This window comes from Cervus canadensis, chromosome 6 (genome assembly GCF_019320065.1).
Source record: "Cervus canadensis isolate Bull #8, Minnesota chromosome 6, ASM1932006v1, whole genome shotgun sequence".
Classification (NCBI taxonomy): domain Eukaryota; kingdom Metazoa; phylum Chordata; class Mammalia; order Artiodactyla; family Cervidae; genus Cervus; species Cervus canadensis.
The window spans coordinates 25,826,940-25,845,280 of NC_057391.1; the positions used below are offsets into that span (position 1 = coordinate 25,826,940).

General features: G+C 38.4%; 1 protein-coding gene across 1 annotated transcript; it reads left to right on the forward strand.

Annotated features, from left to right (window-relative positions):
• Positions 1 to 3,139: 3,139 nt before the first annotated feature.
• EMC7 (ER membrane protein complex subunit 7) lies at positions 3,140 to 18,074 on the forward strand. Its single transcript, XM_043471387.1, has 5 exons — positions 3,140 to 3,455; positions 6,993 to 7,112; positions 13,440 to 13,578; positions 15,153 to 15,233; positions 17,607 to 18,074. Exons 1-5 carry the CDS (start codon positions 3,223 to 3,225, stop codon positions 17,757 to 17,759), a joined length of 726 nt encoding a protein of 241 aa, XP_043327322.1. The 5' UTR covers positions 3,140 to 3,222; the 3' UTR covers positions 17,760 to 18,074.
• The last annotated feature ends 267 nt before the right edge of the window (positions 18,075 to 18,341 follow it).

Here is an 18,341-nt window from a genome sequence, read left to right on the forward strand (position 1 = left end):
CAGGCAAATTTGGTCTTGGAGTACAAAATGAAGCAGGTCAAAAGCTAACAGAGTTTTGCCAAGAGAATGCACTGGTCATAGCAAACACCCTTTTCCAACAACACAAGAGAAGACTCTACACATGGACATGACCAGATGGTCAATACGAAATCAGACTGATTATATTCTTTGCAGCCAAAGATGGAGAAGCTCTATACAGTCAGCAAAAACAAGACCAGGAACTGACTGTAGCTCAGATCATGAACCTCCTTATTGCCAAATTCAGACTTAAATTGAAGAAAGTAGGGAAAGCCAACAGACCATTCATGTATGACCTAAATGAAATTCCTTACGATTATACAGTGGATGTGAGAAATAGATTTAAGGAACTAGATCTGATACACAGAATGCCTGAAGAACTATGGATGAAGGTTCATAACATTGTACAGGAGGCAGAGATCAAGACCATCCCCAAGAAAAAGAAATGCAGAAAAGCAAAATGGCTATCTAGGAGGCCTTACAAATAGCTGAGAAAAGAGGAGCAAAAGGCAAAGGAGAAAAGGAAAGATACACCCATTTGAATGCAGAGTTTCGAAGAATAGCAATGAGAGATAAGAAAGCCTTCCTCAGTGGTCATTGCAAAGAAATAGAGGAAAATAATGGAATGGGAATGACTAGAGATCTCTTAAAGAAAATTAGAGATACCAAGGGAACATTTCATGCAAAGTTGGGCACAATAAAGGACAGAAATTGTATGGACCTAACAGAAGCAGAAGATATTAAGAAAAGGTGGCAAGAATACACATAGGAACTATATAAAAAAGATCTTTATGACCCAGATAATCACGATGGTGTTATCACTCACCTAGAGCCAGACATCCTGAAATGTGAAGTCAAGTGGGCCTTAGGAAGCATCACTACAAACAAAGCTAGTGGAGGTGATGGAATTCCAGTTGAGCTATTTCAAATCCTAAATGATGTTGTTGTAAAAGTGCTGCACTCAATACACCAGCAAATTTGGAAAACTCAACAGTGGCCACAGGACTGGAAAAGGTCTGTTTTCATTCCAATACCAAAGAAAGGCAATGCCAAACTACCCCACAATTGCACTCATCTCACACACTAGCAAAGTAATGCTCAAAATTCTCTAAGCCAGACTTCAACAGTATCTGAACCGTTCACTTCCAGATGTTCAAGCTGGATTTAGAAAAGGCAGAGGAACCAGAGATCAAATTGCCAACATCCGTTAGATCACTTAAAAAGCACGAGAGTTCCAGAAAATCATCTATTTCTGCTTTATTGACTACACCAAAGCTTTTGATTATGTGGATCACAATAAACTGTCGAAAATTCTTCAGGAGATGGGAATACCAGACCACCTGACCCGCCTCCTCAGAAATCCATATGCAGGTCAAGAAGCAACAGTTAGAACTGGACATGGAACAGACTAATTCCAAATTGGGAAAGGAGTACGCCAAGGCTGTGTATTGTCACCCTGCTTATTTAACTTACATGCAGAGTACGTCATGAGAAATGCTGGTCTGGATGAAGCACAAGCTGGAATCAAGATTTCAAGGAGAAACATCAATAACCTCAGATATGCAGATGAACCACCCTTATGGAAGAGAGGGAAAAGAACTAAAGAGCCTCTTGATGAAAGTAAAAGAGGAGGGTGAAAAAGTTGGCTTAAAACTCAACATTCCAAAAAAAAAAACAAAACTCAACATTCAAAAAACTAAGATCATGGCATTCAGCCCCATTACTTCATGGCAAATAGATGGGGAAACAATGGAAACAGTAAGAGACTTTATTTTTGGGGGCTCCAAAAATCACTGCAGATGGTGACTGCAGTCTTTAAATTAAAAGATTCTTGCTCCTTGGAAGAAAAGGTATGACCAACCTAGACAGAATATTAAAAAGCAGAGACATTACTTTGCCAACAAAGGTCTGGTCAAAGCTCTGGTTTTTCCAGTAGTCATGTATGGATGTGAGAGTTGGACTATAAACAAAGTTGAGCCCCTAAGGATTGATGGTTTTGAACTGTGGTGTTGGAGAAGACTCTTGAGAGTCCCGTGTACTGCAAGGAGATCCAACCAGTCCATCCTAAAGGAAATCAGTTCTGAGTATTCATTGGAAGGACTGATGCTGAAGCTGAAACTCCCAATACTTTGGCCACCTGATGCAAGGAGCTGACTCATTTGAAAAGACCCTGATGCTGGGAAAGATTGAAGGCAGGAGGAGAAGGGGACGACAGAGGATGAGATGGTTGGATGGCATCACCAACTGGACATGAGTTTGAGTAAGCTCTAGGAGTTGGTGATGGATAGAAAAGCCTGGCATGCTGCAGTCCATTCCCCCCACTCATTTGTTACCACGGTAAAGCATTCAAAACTGGACGAATGGTGTAATGTAGATAAATAAATGCAGATAAATTACCTCAAACTCTTTCCCTTTTCACCAGACGTAACCCTTAGTTTACGTATTTTTCCAGCTGTTTTTCTGTGCAGAGATGTTATCTCCTTTAAACATACAAACGGGAGGCTTTTCATCTTGCACGGCCTGCGGAATCTCTAAAGGCTTTTTAAACGCTCTGTACTGGACTTGTTTCTATCTAAATCAGAGCCTCATTTGCAGACACTACTTAAGATCCTCATCCCTCTTAGTCTTAATTTTTGTTTTTTGTTTTTTTTTTTTTTTTTTTTTTACTTTTCAGGTGGCGCTAGTGGTTTAAAAAAAAAACAAAACAAAAACCCGCCTGCCAATGCAGGGGGCATAAGAGATGAGGGTTCGACCCCTGGGTTGGGAAGATCCCCTGAAGGAGGGCATGGCAACCCACTCCCACTCTTTCCTGAAGAATCCCAAGGACAGAGGAGCTTGGCGGGCCACAGTCCATAGGGTCGCAAAGAGTCGGACACGACTGAAGCGACTTCACAGGCAACACACACTTAAGATCCTCGTCCCTCTCAGTGGGGACCACGGCAACTCACACTTCACTTTCACTTTGGGGGCAACTGCCTTAAGTGGCGCACCTCACAGCGCCCTCCATTCTCTAGCGCGCGGAAGTAGCCACAACACTCGCATCTCGCTAGTGGATTGGACGAGGTTCCTGCGCTGCGGTTTGAGCCCACAGTGGGCGCCCGAAACCGGCGCGCAGAGATGACGACATCAGCGCGCGGCTGCGGCGACTGCGAGAGACTGGGAGGGTTTCCGGGGCTACCGGCCTGACCGCCGAGACCTGCTGTCATGGCGGCCACTCTCTGGGCCTTCTTTTCCGTCCTCCTGCTGCTACTATCAAGGGATGCCCAGAGCTCGGAGGTCTCTGGGTCTACCTCCGAGGGGTCAGGAGGGAGTGGGGTCGGCATTGGAGATCGCTTCAAGATTGAGGGGCGTGCGGTTGTTCCTGGAGTGAAACCCCAGGACTGGATCTCGGCGGCCCGAGTGCTGGTAGACGGAGAAGAGCACGTCGGCTTTCTGAAGTGAGCATCCTGAGGGCAGCGCGAAAGCAATTGGGATGGAAGCTGCAAGGGAATTCCCCCTAGGGGCGCTAAGTGTCAAAACCTGACGACGTCGCTGTCCGAGGGTGAAAGGGCAAGCACCGCTAGCGGGGCTGTGCCGGGGGTACCTTGCCAGGCAGTCTGACGTTTTCCCCTTCCCGATCCTGTACCACAGAAATGAGGATAGCAGGTGCTCGTCCCAGGGCCAGAGCAGTGGAGTCAGTTATCTTCAACTCCCTTTTAGCCCTGGATGGGGACCACCACTTCTGGGCCCTGGGGACAGGTGGACCCTTTATTTGTCTTTTGATGAATTCTTTCCTTTTTTACCTCATCTGGTTTTCCTGGACTTTGGCCTCTTTTTCCACTTCATTTCAGTCTTTTGGTAGCTTCATGTTGTGTAGAATGATGCTAAGCAAGTGGGAATTCTCAAAGCCCACAGGGCTTCTAGTGATGACACAGACTGGAGGCTAATGTTGCTACTTCTAAAATTAATGGGCCCTCAAGTCCCTAATCAAAGCACCTTTTTTGCCTGGAAGTGGGATTGTTGTTCTTTTTTACACTTGAAGTTATCGAGGGATTTGCAGCATCACTGTTGTCATTTATGTAAGACTATACAGTGTTTATGCTCTTCTGTCCTGACTGGCAATGAATAGAAATAGGAATTGAGCCTATATTTAAAAGATGTGGGGAATTTATTAGCACTGTAGTTCTGTATCAGCCTGCTTTTCAGGTATCTAGGCATAAGTGTAATATGATGTTTTAAGTCTTTCAATTACTGCTTGGAAAGTGAAACTTTGAACTGAAAGTATTTGGGAAAGGAAGTGTACCTCTGGTGGGTTTGTATACTAACAAGTGGTATCTGAAAACAAGACAATTTAATTCTAAATATGTGTTGTAAATATTCAGAGTCTCTGGGTGCCTTCGAATGAGAATTTCAAACTCAGTTTAATAAATAGTGAAGAGAAGCTTACGATCATTTTTAAAGTGCTGTTTATCATTAAAAATCTGGCATTAGGCCATTCTTGAAGTTTTACCCTAATAAATGATCTTTTAATAATAAAACTCATTAAGCTTTAGAAAATTAGCCATGATTAACCATTTGATCTCTCTTCTGCCATATACAGTTTTTAAAAAAAAGCATTATTTTTTTTGAAAATAATTTGTGATTTGTTTATTGAAGAAAATATAAACAGAATATAGATAGCAAGCCTTAGCATTTTGTTACATCTTTTTGGAATTGACATTTTTATACTGATATACAATATACAGTGCTTTGTAACTTGATTTTTTTCATTTAATATTTTGTGAACAGCTTCTGGTGCCATTTCGTGTTCTTTCATGTCTATGTAGAAAGGTTGAGAATTAATATGAGGGGCTTATTGTGGCAACCATTTTGGAAGAGGGATAGGTAATTTGTCCTGTACCTGTTATACATAACAAGCCTGCAATTTTGACTGTGTTTATTATGCTTGTTGAAGGTGACTTGAGACTTTACTAATAGAAGATTAGGGGAGTTTCAACTGAAGACTACCCATGCCACTTCTTTCTCTCATCACTGTGTATGTGAACTTAATTTATCTTGTCCTCTGTTTGGGGGCATTTAGATAGTTTTCAGTTTTTTTAAATTATGTGCTATGCTTTATATAAGATTACATACTATAAATTTTTTGAACTGTTTATTATGGAAAACTTCAGACATATGCTAAAATAAACAGAATAACTTAGGAACTCATCACAGCTTACTGTTTGATTTCATATCTGCTATATGCACCTCTTTACTTTCTGGAATATTTTAATATGATCTTAAACATAATATAATTTCACTTGTAAAAGCACTGTTATGTATCTCAGAAAGATAAGGGCTTAAAAAACCCACAGTACCGTTACTGATTTCACAAAATATGTAATAATGTCATTTAGTACCCAATCCATTTTTATGTTTCCCCACTTACTTCAGAAATACTTTTAATGTGTTTATTCTTTCAGATCAGAGTCCAGCAAGGTCTGTGTATTGCAGAGTACATTTTAAAAACCAGGTTTTAAGTTTTCATTGTTAAATGTGTATGTTATCTTTTAAAGTAAACTGTTTACCCTAGGATGAAAAATATATTTGCTTTTTCTTTATGCTATTAGTTCTGCTATTATTTGTATTGCACAGGAATTAATTGAACTCTCTGTTTTTCTGGATCTAGAAAAAAATTTTGAAATTCATTCAGTTAGGGTTCCATCAAGAAACTGAATAATTAGAGTAATTCAAGGAAAGTTTAATGAAAGGATTAACCAGGGTGGTCGTGGTGTAAGGAAACAATCAGATTAAGCAGTACTCCGAAGTTTACAACATCAAGGCTGTTGTCACCTCTAAGGCTGAATGGAGGCAGGAAAATAGAGGTTATTGGAATCTGGAAAAGAGGAAAGAACGGCCTAGAGAGGAGCTGGGTCCCTTGCCAAAGCCAGTCAGGGGGCCTCGCATGGAAAGAGCTGGGAGGAAAGTATACTAAGCTCGTTTTCTTCCTTTCCTGCTGTTCGGAGAGGAGAAGGTTGGAGAATGATCTGAGGGAAAATAGAAGACGTCTAGCCCAGAAATAAGTTAACTTGATGTTTATATTTCAACTCTGTTTCAGTTTAGTGTGTACTTTGAAATAGTATGGAACTTTTTCCTCTTACTTTTTAGTAAACATGGTGGATGTGACAGAATCATTCCTTTAACTGTGTGAAAGAGCCTAATGATGTAAGGAACATTGTTTTAACGTTATTGTGAGACTGGCAGTTCTTTGATAAAATCAGTCCTTTTAGAATCTTTGTTCTCCTGAATCATAAACTTTTTTTGCCATCAGAATGGCAGTTTCTCATTAGCAAAACAAATTAATTTTGGTCTGTGAACCTGAAATGACTAGTTCTGGATGGGGTAGTTTTCTTAGTCTAGAAGGTTTAGAAGAATCAGTAAGGCAAAAGTGGATGGTTTTAACCCCCATAAACATTTTAAACTTACACATAGTCAAAAAGAAGTAACCAAAATAGATGGGAACTATTTGTAACAAGTGGAACAAGCAATATTTAATTACTTTTTTTTTTTTGTAAAAAAGAAGAAAAAACAAGAAAACAAAATGCAAATTAAAACTAAGGAAAAAAGCCATTTTTAATTAAGAAATTGTTGAAGGGGTTTGGCAAAATTGGAACCCCAGTATTGTAGGAATAACATATTCATTCCCTTGAATGAAGACATGACTTTAAAGTTGGACCTGTACTCCTGTCACCTCTCATCTCTGTCCTGCAGATGGAAGAGAAGTGCTTTCTGTGTCAGGGTTCTCTGTGGAATGTTCTGGGGCATTTTCATTACCCATGCAGTGTAATTATGGAAGCTGAAATGTGGAACAACTCTCACCAGTTTGGGTTTGTTTTATTTTGCTAAATACTTCGTCATTTTGGGGGGTATTGGTTTGGGAGTTAACTGATGATTTAAAACAAAGGAATAAACTGTTGATCATAAGTGACTAAATAATGATAATTTCATTGTTTCAGGACGGATGGGAGTTTTGTGGTTCATGATATACCTTCTGGATCTTATGTAGTGGAAGTTATTTCTCCAGCTTACAGGTTTGAGCCTGTCCGAGTAGATATCACTTCAAAAGGCAAAATGAGGTAAGGACAGCTGATTTAATTTTTACCAAAGGCTAGGCTCCTGAGTACCTCGTTATATATTCCTTTCAGAGTTTATATTTAAGGTTGAAAGGTTTCTTGTGTAAACTGAAGGTATTCCTTAAAACATTTAAAGCATCCTTATATTGTTCTAATTTGAGTATTGATAATATTGTACAGTTGAACTTTCTCCTGCTCTGGCTTAATATTTATTTTAAAACTCCTGATATGACTATATAGAGAACAGGTAAGATTACTTACTATAGGAGCAAAAGCACTGTGAAAGTTTTAATTGAAATGCGATTATTAAAGTTGGAAATAATTTAACTTTTCTAAGTTGAAAATATTTATCATTTATTTTTCATTGGGATATTTTGATAATTTCATGGAGTTTATTTCAAAATGAAGATCATAATGAGAAAAAGTACAGTATTAGAGGCTGGAAGACAGGAAAAAGTTTTAGAATTTCTAAGTAGATGAACACATGCTTTGAAGTCGAGTGAAAATTTTGAACTAATTCTGGAATATCACAGACCCCTTTCAAGTTAGAATCAGTTGTGTAGATGTCCACAGTGTTCAGATTTAGCCTTCTGCTATTATAAGCCCAGTTGATTTATTTGTTATTAGTCTCATGCCAATAGTGCTCTCTTTGGTGTAATCTGACCAGGAGGTATAGGAAGCAGTTTTCTTTCTTGCTTGTTTGCTTTATTGAGCTGTAATTGACAAGTACTAAAGAGTTAAAATGGTAATATCTCTTCTTTGTTTGAGCTATCACAGAATTACTTCGTGTTGCCGTAATCAATCTTTTCAGGTAGCTCAGTGGTAAAGAATCTGCCTGCCAATGCAGGAGATTCAGGACTCTTGGGTTCAATCCCCGGGTTGGGAAGATCCCCTGGAGAGGATATGCCGACCCCCACTCCAGTATTCTTCCCCTGGAAAATCCCATGGACAAAGGAGCCTAACGGGTTACAGTCCACAGGGTTGCAAAGAGTCGGACACAGCTGAGCAACTAAGCATGCATGCAGTAATAAAAAAGAGGTCATGCAAAGGCAAAAATAATTTGGGGTTAGAGGAACTGTAGTTTATTACTGATCTTTTCTTCACATGCCTAGCATATTTAGGTTGATTTGTGGAGACCTCACGTTGAGTTGATGTAAGAGAGGTGTTTGGTTTGTACCATAATGTTTATATTTGAGTCAGCGTTTACTCCCAAAGTGCTTTCCTTCTTCCTGTACTTTTTTTTGATTATTGAACATTTTTAAAGTATAATATGTAAATATGTTGTAATTAAAATAGTCATTATGTTGAGCTTTATATCATACATCCGTTATATCAGCTATATGTTAGTTCACTGATGTCAGCTTCTGATAATGGACAGGTAGAGTTTTCTTTTTCCTCTTTTAGCATGTGTAGTGAACGCAGTTATTCTGTGTAATTTAAATTCTTGGTATTATTATGAAACCAATACTGTGATGCTATGAAAAAAAAATTCTTTAGAAGCAAATTACTTTCTCCTATATTTTTGAAGTTAAATTGTTGTCTTAGAATATTCTACTTTGTCCAGATTCTAATATTACTTGGCTACTCAGAACAAGGGTAAAACTTTAGTTAAAGTGATATCCTGCAAATATGTTTATAAATATTTTTAGTGTAATAAATGGATTGTTTCAAAGTAATTGATTCTCATTAGCTATTGACTTTCTCATGTCTTTTTAGAGGCATAAAATTTAAAAAATATATATTTATATGTAAAACCCCTAGTATGTTAATATCTAAACTGTAAAGAATGTATCATGACTTTTTATATATTTTAGAATTGCAAGTGTGGACATGGAGGGGTTTGTAGATTTACCATATGCACTTTATATAAGTTTGAGAGTCTTTAAAAAATACTGAAAATACTGGGAGTTCCCTGGGGTTCAGTAGTTGGGACTCTGCACTTACATTGCAGTGAGCCTGGGTTTAATCCCTCGTTGGAGAATTAAGATACTATGAGCTGAGTGGCCAGGCCAAACAAACAAAAAACGGAATACTGGAGGGAATGAGAGTTGTTTAAAATGGGATATCTGTTGATTAAAAACTCTTAATTTGTTCTTATTTATTCTTTTTACTTTGAATTATGAATAAAGCTGTTGTTCAGTTTCTAAGTCATGTCTGACTCTTTGCGATCGCATGGCATCCCATTTGGCACGCCACATTTCCCTGTCCTTCACTATCTCCTGGAGTTTGCTCATATTGATGCCCTTTGAGTCAGTGATGCCATCCAACCGTCTCACCCTCTGTCACTCCCTTCTCCTCTTGCCTTCAGTTTTTCCCAGCATCAGGGTCTTTTCTAATGAGTCAGCTTTTCGTATCAGATGGCCAAAGTATTGGAGCTTCAGCCTCAGCACCAATCCTTCCAATGAATATTCAGGGTTGATTTTCTTTAGGGTCGACTGATTTGATCTCCTTGCTATCCAAGGAGTCTTCTCTGGCACCACAGTTCAAAAGCATCAATTCTTAGGAGCTCAGCCTTCCTCATGGTCCAGCTCTCACATCATTTATGACTATATAGACCTTTGTTGGCAAAGTGATGTCTCTGCTTTTTAATATGCTGTGTAGATTTGTCATAGCTTTTTTTCCAAGGAGCAAGCATCTTTTCATTTTATGGCTACAGTCACTATCCTCAGTGATTTTGGAGCCCAAGAAAATAAACTCTGCCACTGTTTCCATTTTTTCTCCATCTGTTTGCCATTAAGTGATGGGACCAGATGCCATGATCTTAGTTTTTTGAATGTTGAGTTTTAAGCCAGCTTTTTCACTCTCCTCTTTCACCCTTATCAAGAGGCTCCATTAGAATGGTATCATCTGCATATCTGAGGTTGTTGATATTTCTCCCATAATCTTGATTCCTGCTTGTGCTTCATCCAGCCCAGCATTTTGCATGATGTACTCTGCATATAAGTTCAATAAGTAGGGTGACAATATACAGCCTTGACGTGTTCTTTTCCCAATTTTGAACCAGTCCATTGTTCCATGTCTAGTTCTAACTGTTGCTTCTTGACCTGCATACAGTTTTCTCAGGAGGCAGGTAAGGTGATGTGGTTTTCCCATCTGCTTGAGAAGTTTCCACAGTTTGTTGTGATCCACACAGGTTTTTGCGTAGTCAGTGATGCAGAAGTAGATGTTTTTCTGGAACTCTCTTGCTTTTTCTATGATTGAACTAATTGGCAATTTGACCTCTGTTTCCTCTGCCTTTTTTAAATCCAGCTTGAACATCTGGAAGTTCTAGGTTCAGGTGCTGTTGAAGCCTAGCTTGAAGGTTTTGAGCCTTACTAGCGTGTGAAATGAATGCAGTTGTATGGTAGTTTGAACATTCTCTGGCATTGCCTTTCTTCTGGATTGGAATGAAAACTGACCTTTTCCAGTCCTGTGGCCACCACTGAGTTTTCCAAATTTGCTGGCATATTGAGTGTAGCACTTTAACAGCATCATCTTTTAGGATTTGAAATAGCTCAACTGGAATTCCATCACCTCCACTAGCTTTGTTTGTAGCGATGCTTCCTAAGGCCCGCTTGACTTTGCACTCTAGGATGTCTGGCTCTAGGTGCGTGACCACACCATCATGGCTATCTGGATCGTGTAAGACTTTTTTTGTTTAGTTCTGTGTATTCTTGCCACCTTTTCTTAATATCTTCTGCTTCTGTTAGGTCCTTGCCATTTCTTTTCTTTATTGTGCCCATCTTTGCGTGAAATGATCCCTTAGGTAGCTCCAGTTTTCTTGAAGGGTCTTTCCCATTGTATTGTTTTTCTCTATTTCCTTGCATTGTTCTCTTAAGAAGACTTTCTTATCTCTCCTTGCTATTCTCTGAAACTCTGTATTCAATTGGGTGTATCTTTTCCCCTTTTGAATAAAGTAGTCTAAGCAGTTAGAAATATTTTCCTAAAATACAAAGTTTTATTCGCCCTTTCACCTTGGATAAAGAGTACTACCTGCTTTAACTTTTAAGGATTGGTTGCAACAGTGGGATTCATATTTGCAGATTTATTCCTGATGATTGGATACTTGAAGCATAGCTTTGAAAAAAGGCCCTTATCATTTTAATAATTGGGGGGTGGGCAACAGAGTAGAGAACAAAGAAGGATTTATATAAGATACTAATATTGTTGACCAGTGTTTTGCAAGTGTCCATGATAAATTAGTTTCAAATAAATGGGACTTCCATTTCTGACATTTTGGCCAAATGAAAATTTTTAGAAATGCTGGATAAAACATGATAAAAATTTCCTTTTAAATGTATAACTCCCCCCAAAGTAAGGGAATTTCCCAGAGAATAAACTGTTTTCCCACCTGGGGAATTTGTTATTCTCTCACCAAGATGCTTAGATTTTATTAGCAGTGTGTAGATGGAAGGCAAGCTTTGGGCATTCTGGGAGTCAGAGTCAGACTAGAGACTTGGTTCTCTCCTCAACCCTTGGCCTGAAACCCAAGAGATCAGATTCCCAACCTGGCCCTGGCTTTTGGAGGGAAAAATCTACCTGAAAATTGATGGTCATACCCTCATTGAAATTTGGGGTATGCACTTACTACTTCCTGCATGATCCAAAAAATTGCAGCCTGAAAAATTAATGATGTGATCCCTGGTCATAATCCTGGACTCCTGGCAGAGATGAGTGCATAACCTCTCTGGAGGCAGATACTCTCTGTCCACACCCAAACATAAGTAACATCTACTTAACTTATAAAAAATACCCAAGAAAGCAATGTCCATGGAGTTAGCAGATGAATCAGACATCTGATAACTCTAATTTTATTTATTTGTTTATTTATTTTTGGCTGTGCCGTGTCTTCGTTTTTGTGTGGGCTTTTCTGTAGTTGCAGGAAACGGGCTACTCTCTAGTTGTGGTGTGAGGGCTTCTCACTGCAGTGGATTCTCCTGTTGTGGAGCGCCAGCTCTAGGGCTCCAGGGCTGCATTAATTGCACCTCCTGGACTCTAGAACACAAGTTCAGTAGTTGTGGCACTCGGGCTTAGTTGCTCTATGGCATGTGGGATCTTCCCAGATCAGGGATGGTCCTCATGTCTCCTGTATTGGCAGGTGGAGTCTTCACACTGAGCCACCGGGGAAGCCCTGAGAACTCTAGATAGTAGAACTATTGGATATAGACTAGATAAGATGGTTTAAGGTATATTTAAAATGCTTTAAGCAAAAATACTCCTTGCCATAATACCAAAATAGACCATAGATAATACCAAATAGACCATATGAAAAATAAAATAAAATTGAACTTTTGCAATCAGTGTATGCTTTGGAATATAAAACTCAATGAATGTGTGGACAGATCAGAAAAATTAGCCAGAAATCAATACAGATGAAGGAAAGGACTCTGAATGTGAGAGTTTAACAAGATGTGGAGCAAAGAATGAAAAAGGCACTACCCTGATGGTTCAGTGGGGAAGAATCTGCCTGCCAGTTCAGGAGACATGGGTTTGATCCCTCATCCAAGAAAATCCCATATGCCATGGAGTGACTAAGCTCTTGCTCTGCAATTATTGAGCCTGTGCTCTAGAGCCCAGGAGCCGCAATTAATGAAGCCCTCCAGCCCTAGAGCCGGTGCTCCGCAACAAGAGAAGCCACTGTAATGAGAAGCCTCCTCAGCAATGGAGACCCAGCACAGGCTCCTCTGCACCCTCCTGGCCCCTGCCATAAAGAATGAAATGGTCTAACACTTGTCTAATAGAAGTTCCAAAAAGAAATGATAAGAGGAAATGGGGGAAGCAATTTTTTAAAAGTACACTGAAATATGTGTGGACATGGGTGATTAAAATTCATAGCATGTCTGGTAAAAATGTAATGTTACCACTTATGGCACTGTTGCAGGACTTTCTTGAGTCATAAGTTTTTCTTGCAAAATACCCTATGCAATTAGGTATACCCCATAATGCATATCTCAGACAATCAAAAAATTCCAACTTTTTATATATTTATAGCAAAATAAGTTTATTATTAAATAGAATCAAAGAGCTTTAGAGCTGGAAGAATTCCAGAAGAACTTTTGGCATAACCAGAAAAGTTAAGAACTTAAGACTTGCAAGCCTGGGTAATAACAGATCTATAACTAGAAACTAGGTCTCTTGATTCTAAATCTAGTTTCTTTTCTACATTTTGCTAAGTATCTTAGACATATAGATGAAGCTTCTTTGATCAGATTTTCAAGATCAAAAATTTAAATGCCAAAGCATTCTGGAAAAAGCTAAAGGTAATTATAAGGCATACTAATATAAGCAATTCTTTTAACTAGTAATGCTTGTAATAGGAATACTGATGCTTTTTTCATGTTGCTTTATCAGAGCAAGATACGTGAATTATATCAAAACATCAGAAGTGGTCAGACTGCCCTATCCTCTCCAGATGAAATCTTCAGGCCCACCTTCTTACTTTATTAAAAGGGAGTCTTGGGGCTGGACAGACTTTCTGATGAACCCAATGGTATGTATCAGGCTATAATAAAGTACCTTTACTAATCTCTACTTTGCTTACAGGCAATTGAAAAATCCTAACCCTGTGATAGGAAAGCTGGGGTCAAATTGTTGGATGAAAGGATTATTGTGACTAGTCTATGAATTTCAAGAAAATAATAGCTTTGGGACTACATAATGAAAAAAATAGTATCAAGAATGGCATGGTAGATTTGACATTGAAATATGCAGCAGAAATTAGATAAATACTTACATTTAAAATTCACATAGAAGGAGTATGTGGTAAGTCTCCATGGGGTTGCAGAGAGTCAGACCCGACTGAGCAGCTAAACACACACACAGTCATGTGATAAGTCACACATGTAATAAGTCATGTGATAAGTCACATGTGTCGTAAGCCATGTGACTTAGCTCTCCTTCTCATACTACCTGCATATTAGGCCACTGATGAATGTGCCATCACTTAATAAATTGCCCTCTTGATGGGACAAGTACATGTTTTTTCTCTTTCTTTTGAATGTGGAATGAACAGAAAAGTTATTCTGTGGTTCTGTGGTAGTCTAAGTACTTGGTATTTTCATGAAATGATGTTACGGTATCGACTAATATAAAATTCTAATAGCATAATTCTTCAGAAAAAAGTTAACTTTTTTTTTCTTTGCTGTTTTTTGAAACTTGAATTATTACCTTAGAATTATTTAAGTGTTAATCATATTTCTTGATGATAGTTATTTAGATCACAAGGAGGGATGTTTCAGGCTGTATATCCTTTGAGAGGAATAAGTTAGTACCTGGAATCTGCAGTTAGGCGTGAAGAAGCAGGAGGGTAGAGTGGATGGACGAAATCAGTAGTGAGACTCCAAAGCTAATTGAGAAATATCTTCTACGTTCTCATTTCTGAAATTTCCGTGGGAATATATGCAGTGCGAGAAGCTCTTAGGTCATTTTTTTAAAACTTGTCTGCTATAGTAGTTGCCTAGTAGTATGTTGTGCATTCAGTTCACTTCAGTCGCTCAGTCGTGTCTGACTCTTTGTGACCCCATGAATCGCAGCATGCCAGGCCTCTCTGTCCATCACAAACTCCCAGAGTTTACTCAAACTCATGTCCATCGAGTCGGTGATGCCGTCCAACCATCTCATCCTCTGTCATCCCCTTCTCCTCCTGCCCCCAATCCCTCCCAGCATAGAAGGGGGCTATTTTGTTTTCTTCAAAAACCATAAGTCGTCTGGAAAAAGCTCAGCTGGTCATCACAATCACCAATCTCAGTGGCAGACTGCAGATTGAAGAAAGTGAACAAATAGTTCTGTTTGCAAACTGTTAAATAAAACTCTTAACTCTGCAAAATGATAGGTAGCACAGATATGAAGCAAGGTGTCTGTATAAAGTCCACACAAACTTATAGATAAAGCTCTTATATTATAACAGTGCACGTTGCTGTCATCAGGGCTCATTCAATAGAATTGAAGTGGTGACTGCTAGTTTTATTCATTTTACAATATTTAATTCCATCATTGGTTGTTAAGTTCAGATTTTGTTCTACAGTTAAGTGGAAAAAACATTTTCTGAATTTTTTTCTTTCACAGGTTATGATGATGGTTCTTCCATTATTGATATTTGTGCTTCTGCCCAAAGTGGTCAACACAAGTGATCCTGACATGAGGCGGGTAAGATGATTGAACCATGTTCTGATGCCTGGTCATCCTTTGTGGCTGAATGGCTTGCATTTGTCCCGCTTTACCCTAATTCCCAAGCCAAACTCATCTACAGGTTGTGTTGATACAGTATTATATGTTTCTGGTATCTAATTGTTTCCATTGGACCAGATAAATTCAGTTGGTTCTGTCTGATAAAAGCCTGGATCTCTTCATACAGTTAAGACATTCTGTTTAGTACTTGCCTGTTTGTACCTCACTTGTTAAATAGTTGAAATGCATAATGATTCTGGTATACCTAATCTAAATATTTCACTAAATGGTAGCTTCTTATAATCTACCTTTATTTTATAAAGTTCTTCAGAGTATATGCTTTTAGTTTATATATTCAGACACACAAAAGAAGTTTGGATAAACCACAGGAGAAAAATAGAATAGTCGTTTTCAAACTCTACCACACGATCATACTGTTTGGTGAGGGGGATAGGAGTTGCCAAGTAAGATGCTTCAAATTTAGTGCCACCATCTCATCCCTTACAAATATTGGCTTCTGTATAAAATCTTCAGAATTGAAAAAGAAAAAATTATCTATTCTTCAACTCAAACCATCAACATACAGCTCCTGAATTCTAAGTTTTTCTGTTGTATTTAATATACTGATGTATTCACACCTATTGATTACTGAATAAATATTTATTATCAATTTTTAGGTTCTGGATACAGGGGATACAAAGATGGGTTATATGTCATCTCTGTTGTCAACAAACTCAGTTAACTATAGGAAGTAGAATGTATTTATAAAGCACTCTTCTGTCCATCAAAGGATTGTGTGTGTATTTGTGTGTGTGTTTTTGTTTGTGTGTTTTAAATGGAAAAATAAGCTATCCATAAATAAAAATGTCTGCTGAGGTACTAGGTGATTAAGTTCTGTATAGGCATATATCCCATGCTGGAATGGCAGAAAAAAACTTCATGAAAGAAGAATGCTTTATGATGTTTCAAAATGTTTTATTGCTAAGTTTTGGCGTCTGCCTCAGTGTTGGTCGGAAAGTGTACCTCCTGTATCCTTGTATCTGTTAAGGCAGTTAACTCTCTGTGGTATCAGTAGAAGGAAGCATTAGAAGTCACACTGGGTTAAAAATTCATTTCTTGCAAAATGCTTTTCACATAGTATGAAGTATAAAAAGCTGTTCATTCAAGAGCTTCAGAATTGAACAGATTCAAAAATAGAGTTGATATATTTTTGCAGAGATTCAAGACCTGTTACCATATACATTTAATTCTTGATTACTAGGGGATGTTAATATATCTGATTTATATTTATAATGTGTCTTTTCCTGACCTTATTTAAAGCATTTTTCTCCTTGAAAACTCTACCTTTGGGGAGAAAGCCCTAGCTAATAATTGAATTAAAAGCTCAATTTTAAATGATAATGATAGATAATAGGGTATTTCCTATTTTTTTTCATGTTTGAACCAATACAATTATGAGTTCACTTTTGTAATGTCACATGAAATTCAAATGAAGCAGACATTAATATTGTCAAAAGTGGAACAGTACTTCAGAGATTGTTGGCCCAGTAAGGGGTAGGACAGAAACCTCAGAATAAAAGCACTATTTCCTTAGGTCCTGCCAGTGACGGTAACATTTTAACATTTGTGTTGCTTGCTTTACATGCTGTAACTGAGGTCATTCAAGTCATACAGTGTTCATAGATTTACTAAGGCCCTTAGGAATCCCGGGTGGCTCAGAGGGTAAAGCATCTGCCTGCAATGCGGAAGACCTGGGTTCGATCCCTGGGTCAGGAAGATACCCTGGAGAAGGAAATGGCAACCCACTCCAGTATTCTTGCCTGGAGAATCCCATGGACGGAGGAGCCTGGAAAACTGTAGTCCATGGGGTCACAAGAGTCGGACACGACTGAGCGACTTCACTTCACTTTAGGAATCAAGTCTTGGAAATGCTATAGTTATCTTCAAGCTTTTCTGATAGCTTGATATATAGTTAAAGATTGATATTCTAGCTAAATGCATCTAGAAGAAGCATGAGTTGTTAAAACAAAGTATTTTAATCAGAAAACAAAATTAGGTGGCAGGAATATAATCACATTATGTCCATTATCAGAGAAAATCCCCTTTACAAAAACATAAATGGAATCAAACCCCAGGCAACACTTTTGAGCATTTACTGAGGATCAGAATGCTGAGTGATATAAGGGAAGCATGAAACATGGTTTCGAAATGCTCTTGGGTGTGACATTACATCATTGCTCAGAACCAGTATCTTTTACGGTTCTCTCCTCCTTCCTTAATGGAATTGTTAGTTGCTAGGTGACTTGAAAGATCCCTCTGCCTTTCATATCAATGTGCTTTGTCTTCCCACAGGAAATGGAGCAGTCAATGAATATGCTGAATTCCAACCATGAATTGCCTGATGTCTCTGAGTTCATGACAAGACTCTTCTCTTCAAAATCATCTGGCAAATCTAGCAGTGGCAGCAGTAAAACAGGCAAAAGTGGGGCTGGCAAAAGGAGGTAGTCAGGCAGGCCAGAGATGGCATTTGCACAAACACAGTAACACTGGGTGACATCCATGTCTTGAGGGAAAACCGTGTGAAGCAACTACTGTAAACCTGAGTCATCCTTAAAGTTGATCTCTCGTAACTGCTATGTGTGGTAACTCTTTAGCACATGTTTTGTATTTGGTACACAAGGAAACCCAGCTTTCATCCTTTGTTTGTATGAGGTCAATACTGATGTCACTGAATTAATTACAGTGTCCTATAGAAAATGACATTAATAAATTATATGAAGTACGATACATTATGTATATTAAAATAAGTCTTAATCCAGAGATAAAATTATCTTGTCTTTTTTTTCACTTTAATGTTTCCTTTATTCCTTAAAATTTTCTTCTGTCTTTCATTATCTGAGGCTTGAACTTAACCTTTCCTGTTTAAAAAGAGTGCTTGGTGTTTTTAGAACAGCATGCACCATGGGTTTCTGTGTAACTAGACCATTTAAAATTCTTAGTCCTGCCCTGTAGTTTTAACATTCCCTGATATTTGAAGTAGAACTACATGTTCCTGATGTAGTTTTAATTTTTATTATTATAGCTGGT

Coding starts and splice junctions, on each gene's coding strand:
- EMC7 (XM_043471387.1), top strand. CDS start 3,223: ATGGCGGCCACTCTCTGGGCCTTCTTTTCCGTCCTCCTGCTGCTACTA. Junction 13,579..15,152: donor ACTTTCTGATGAACCCAATG/GTATGTATCAGG, acceptor TTTCTTTCACAG/GTTATGATGATGGTTCTTCC. Junction 15,234..17,606: donor GTGATCCTGACATGAGGCGG/GTAAGATGATTG, acceptor GTCTTCCCACAG/GAAATGGAGCAGTCAATGAA.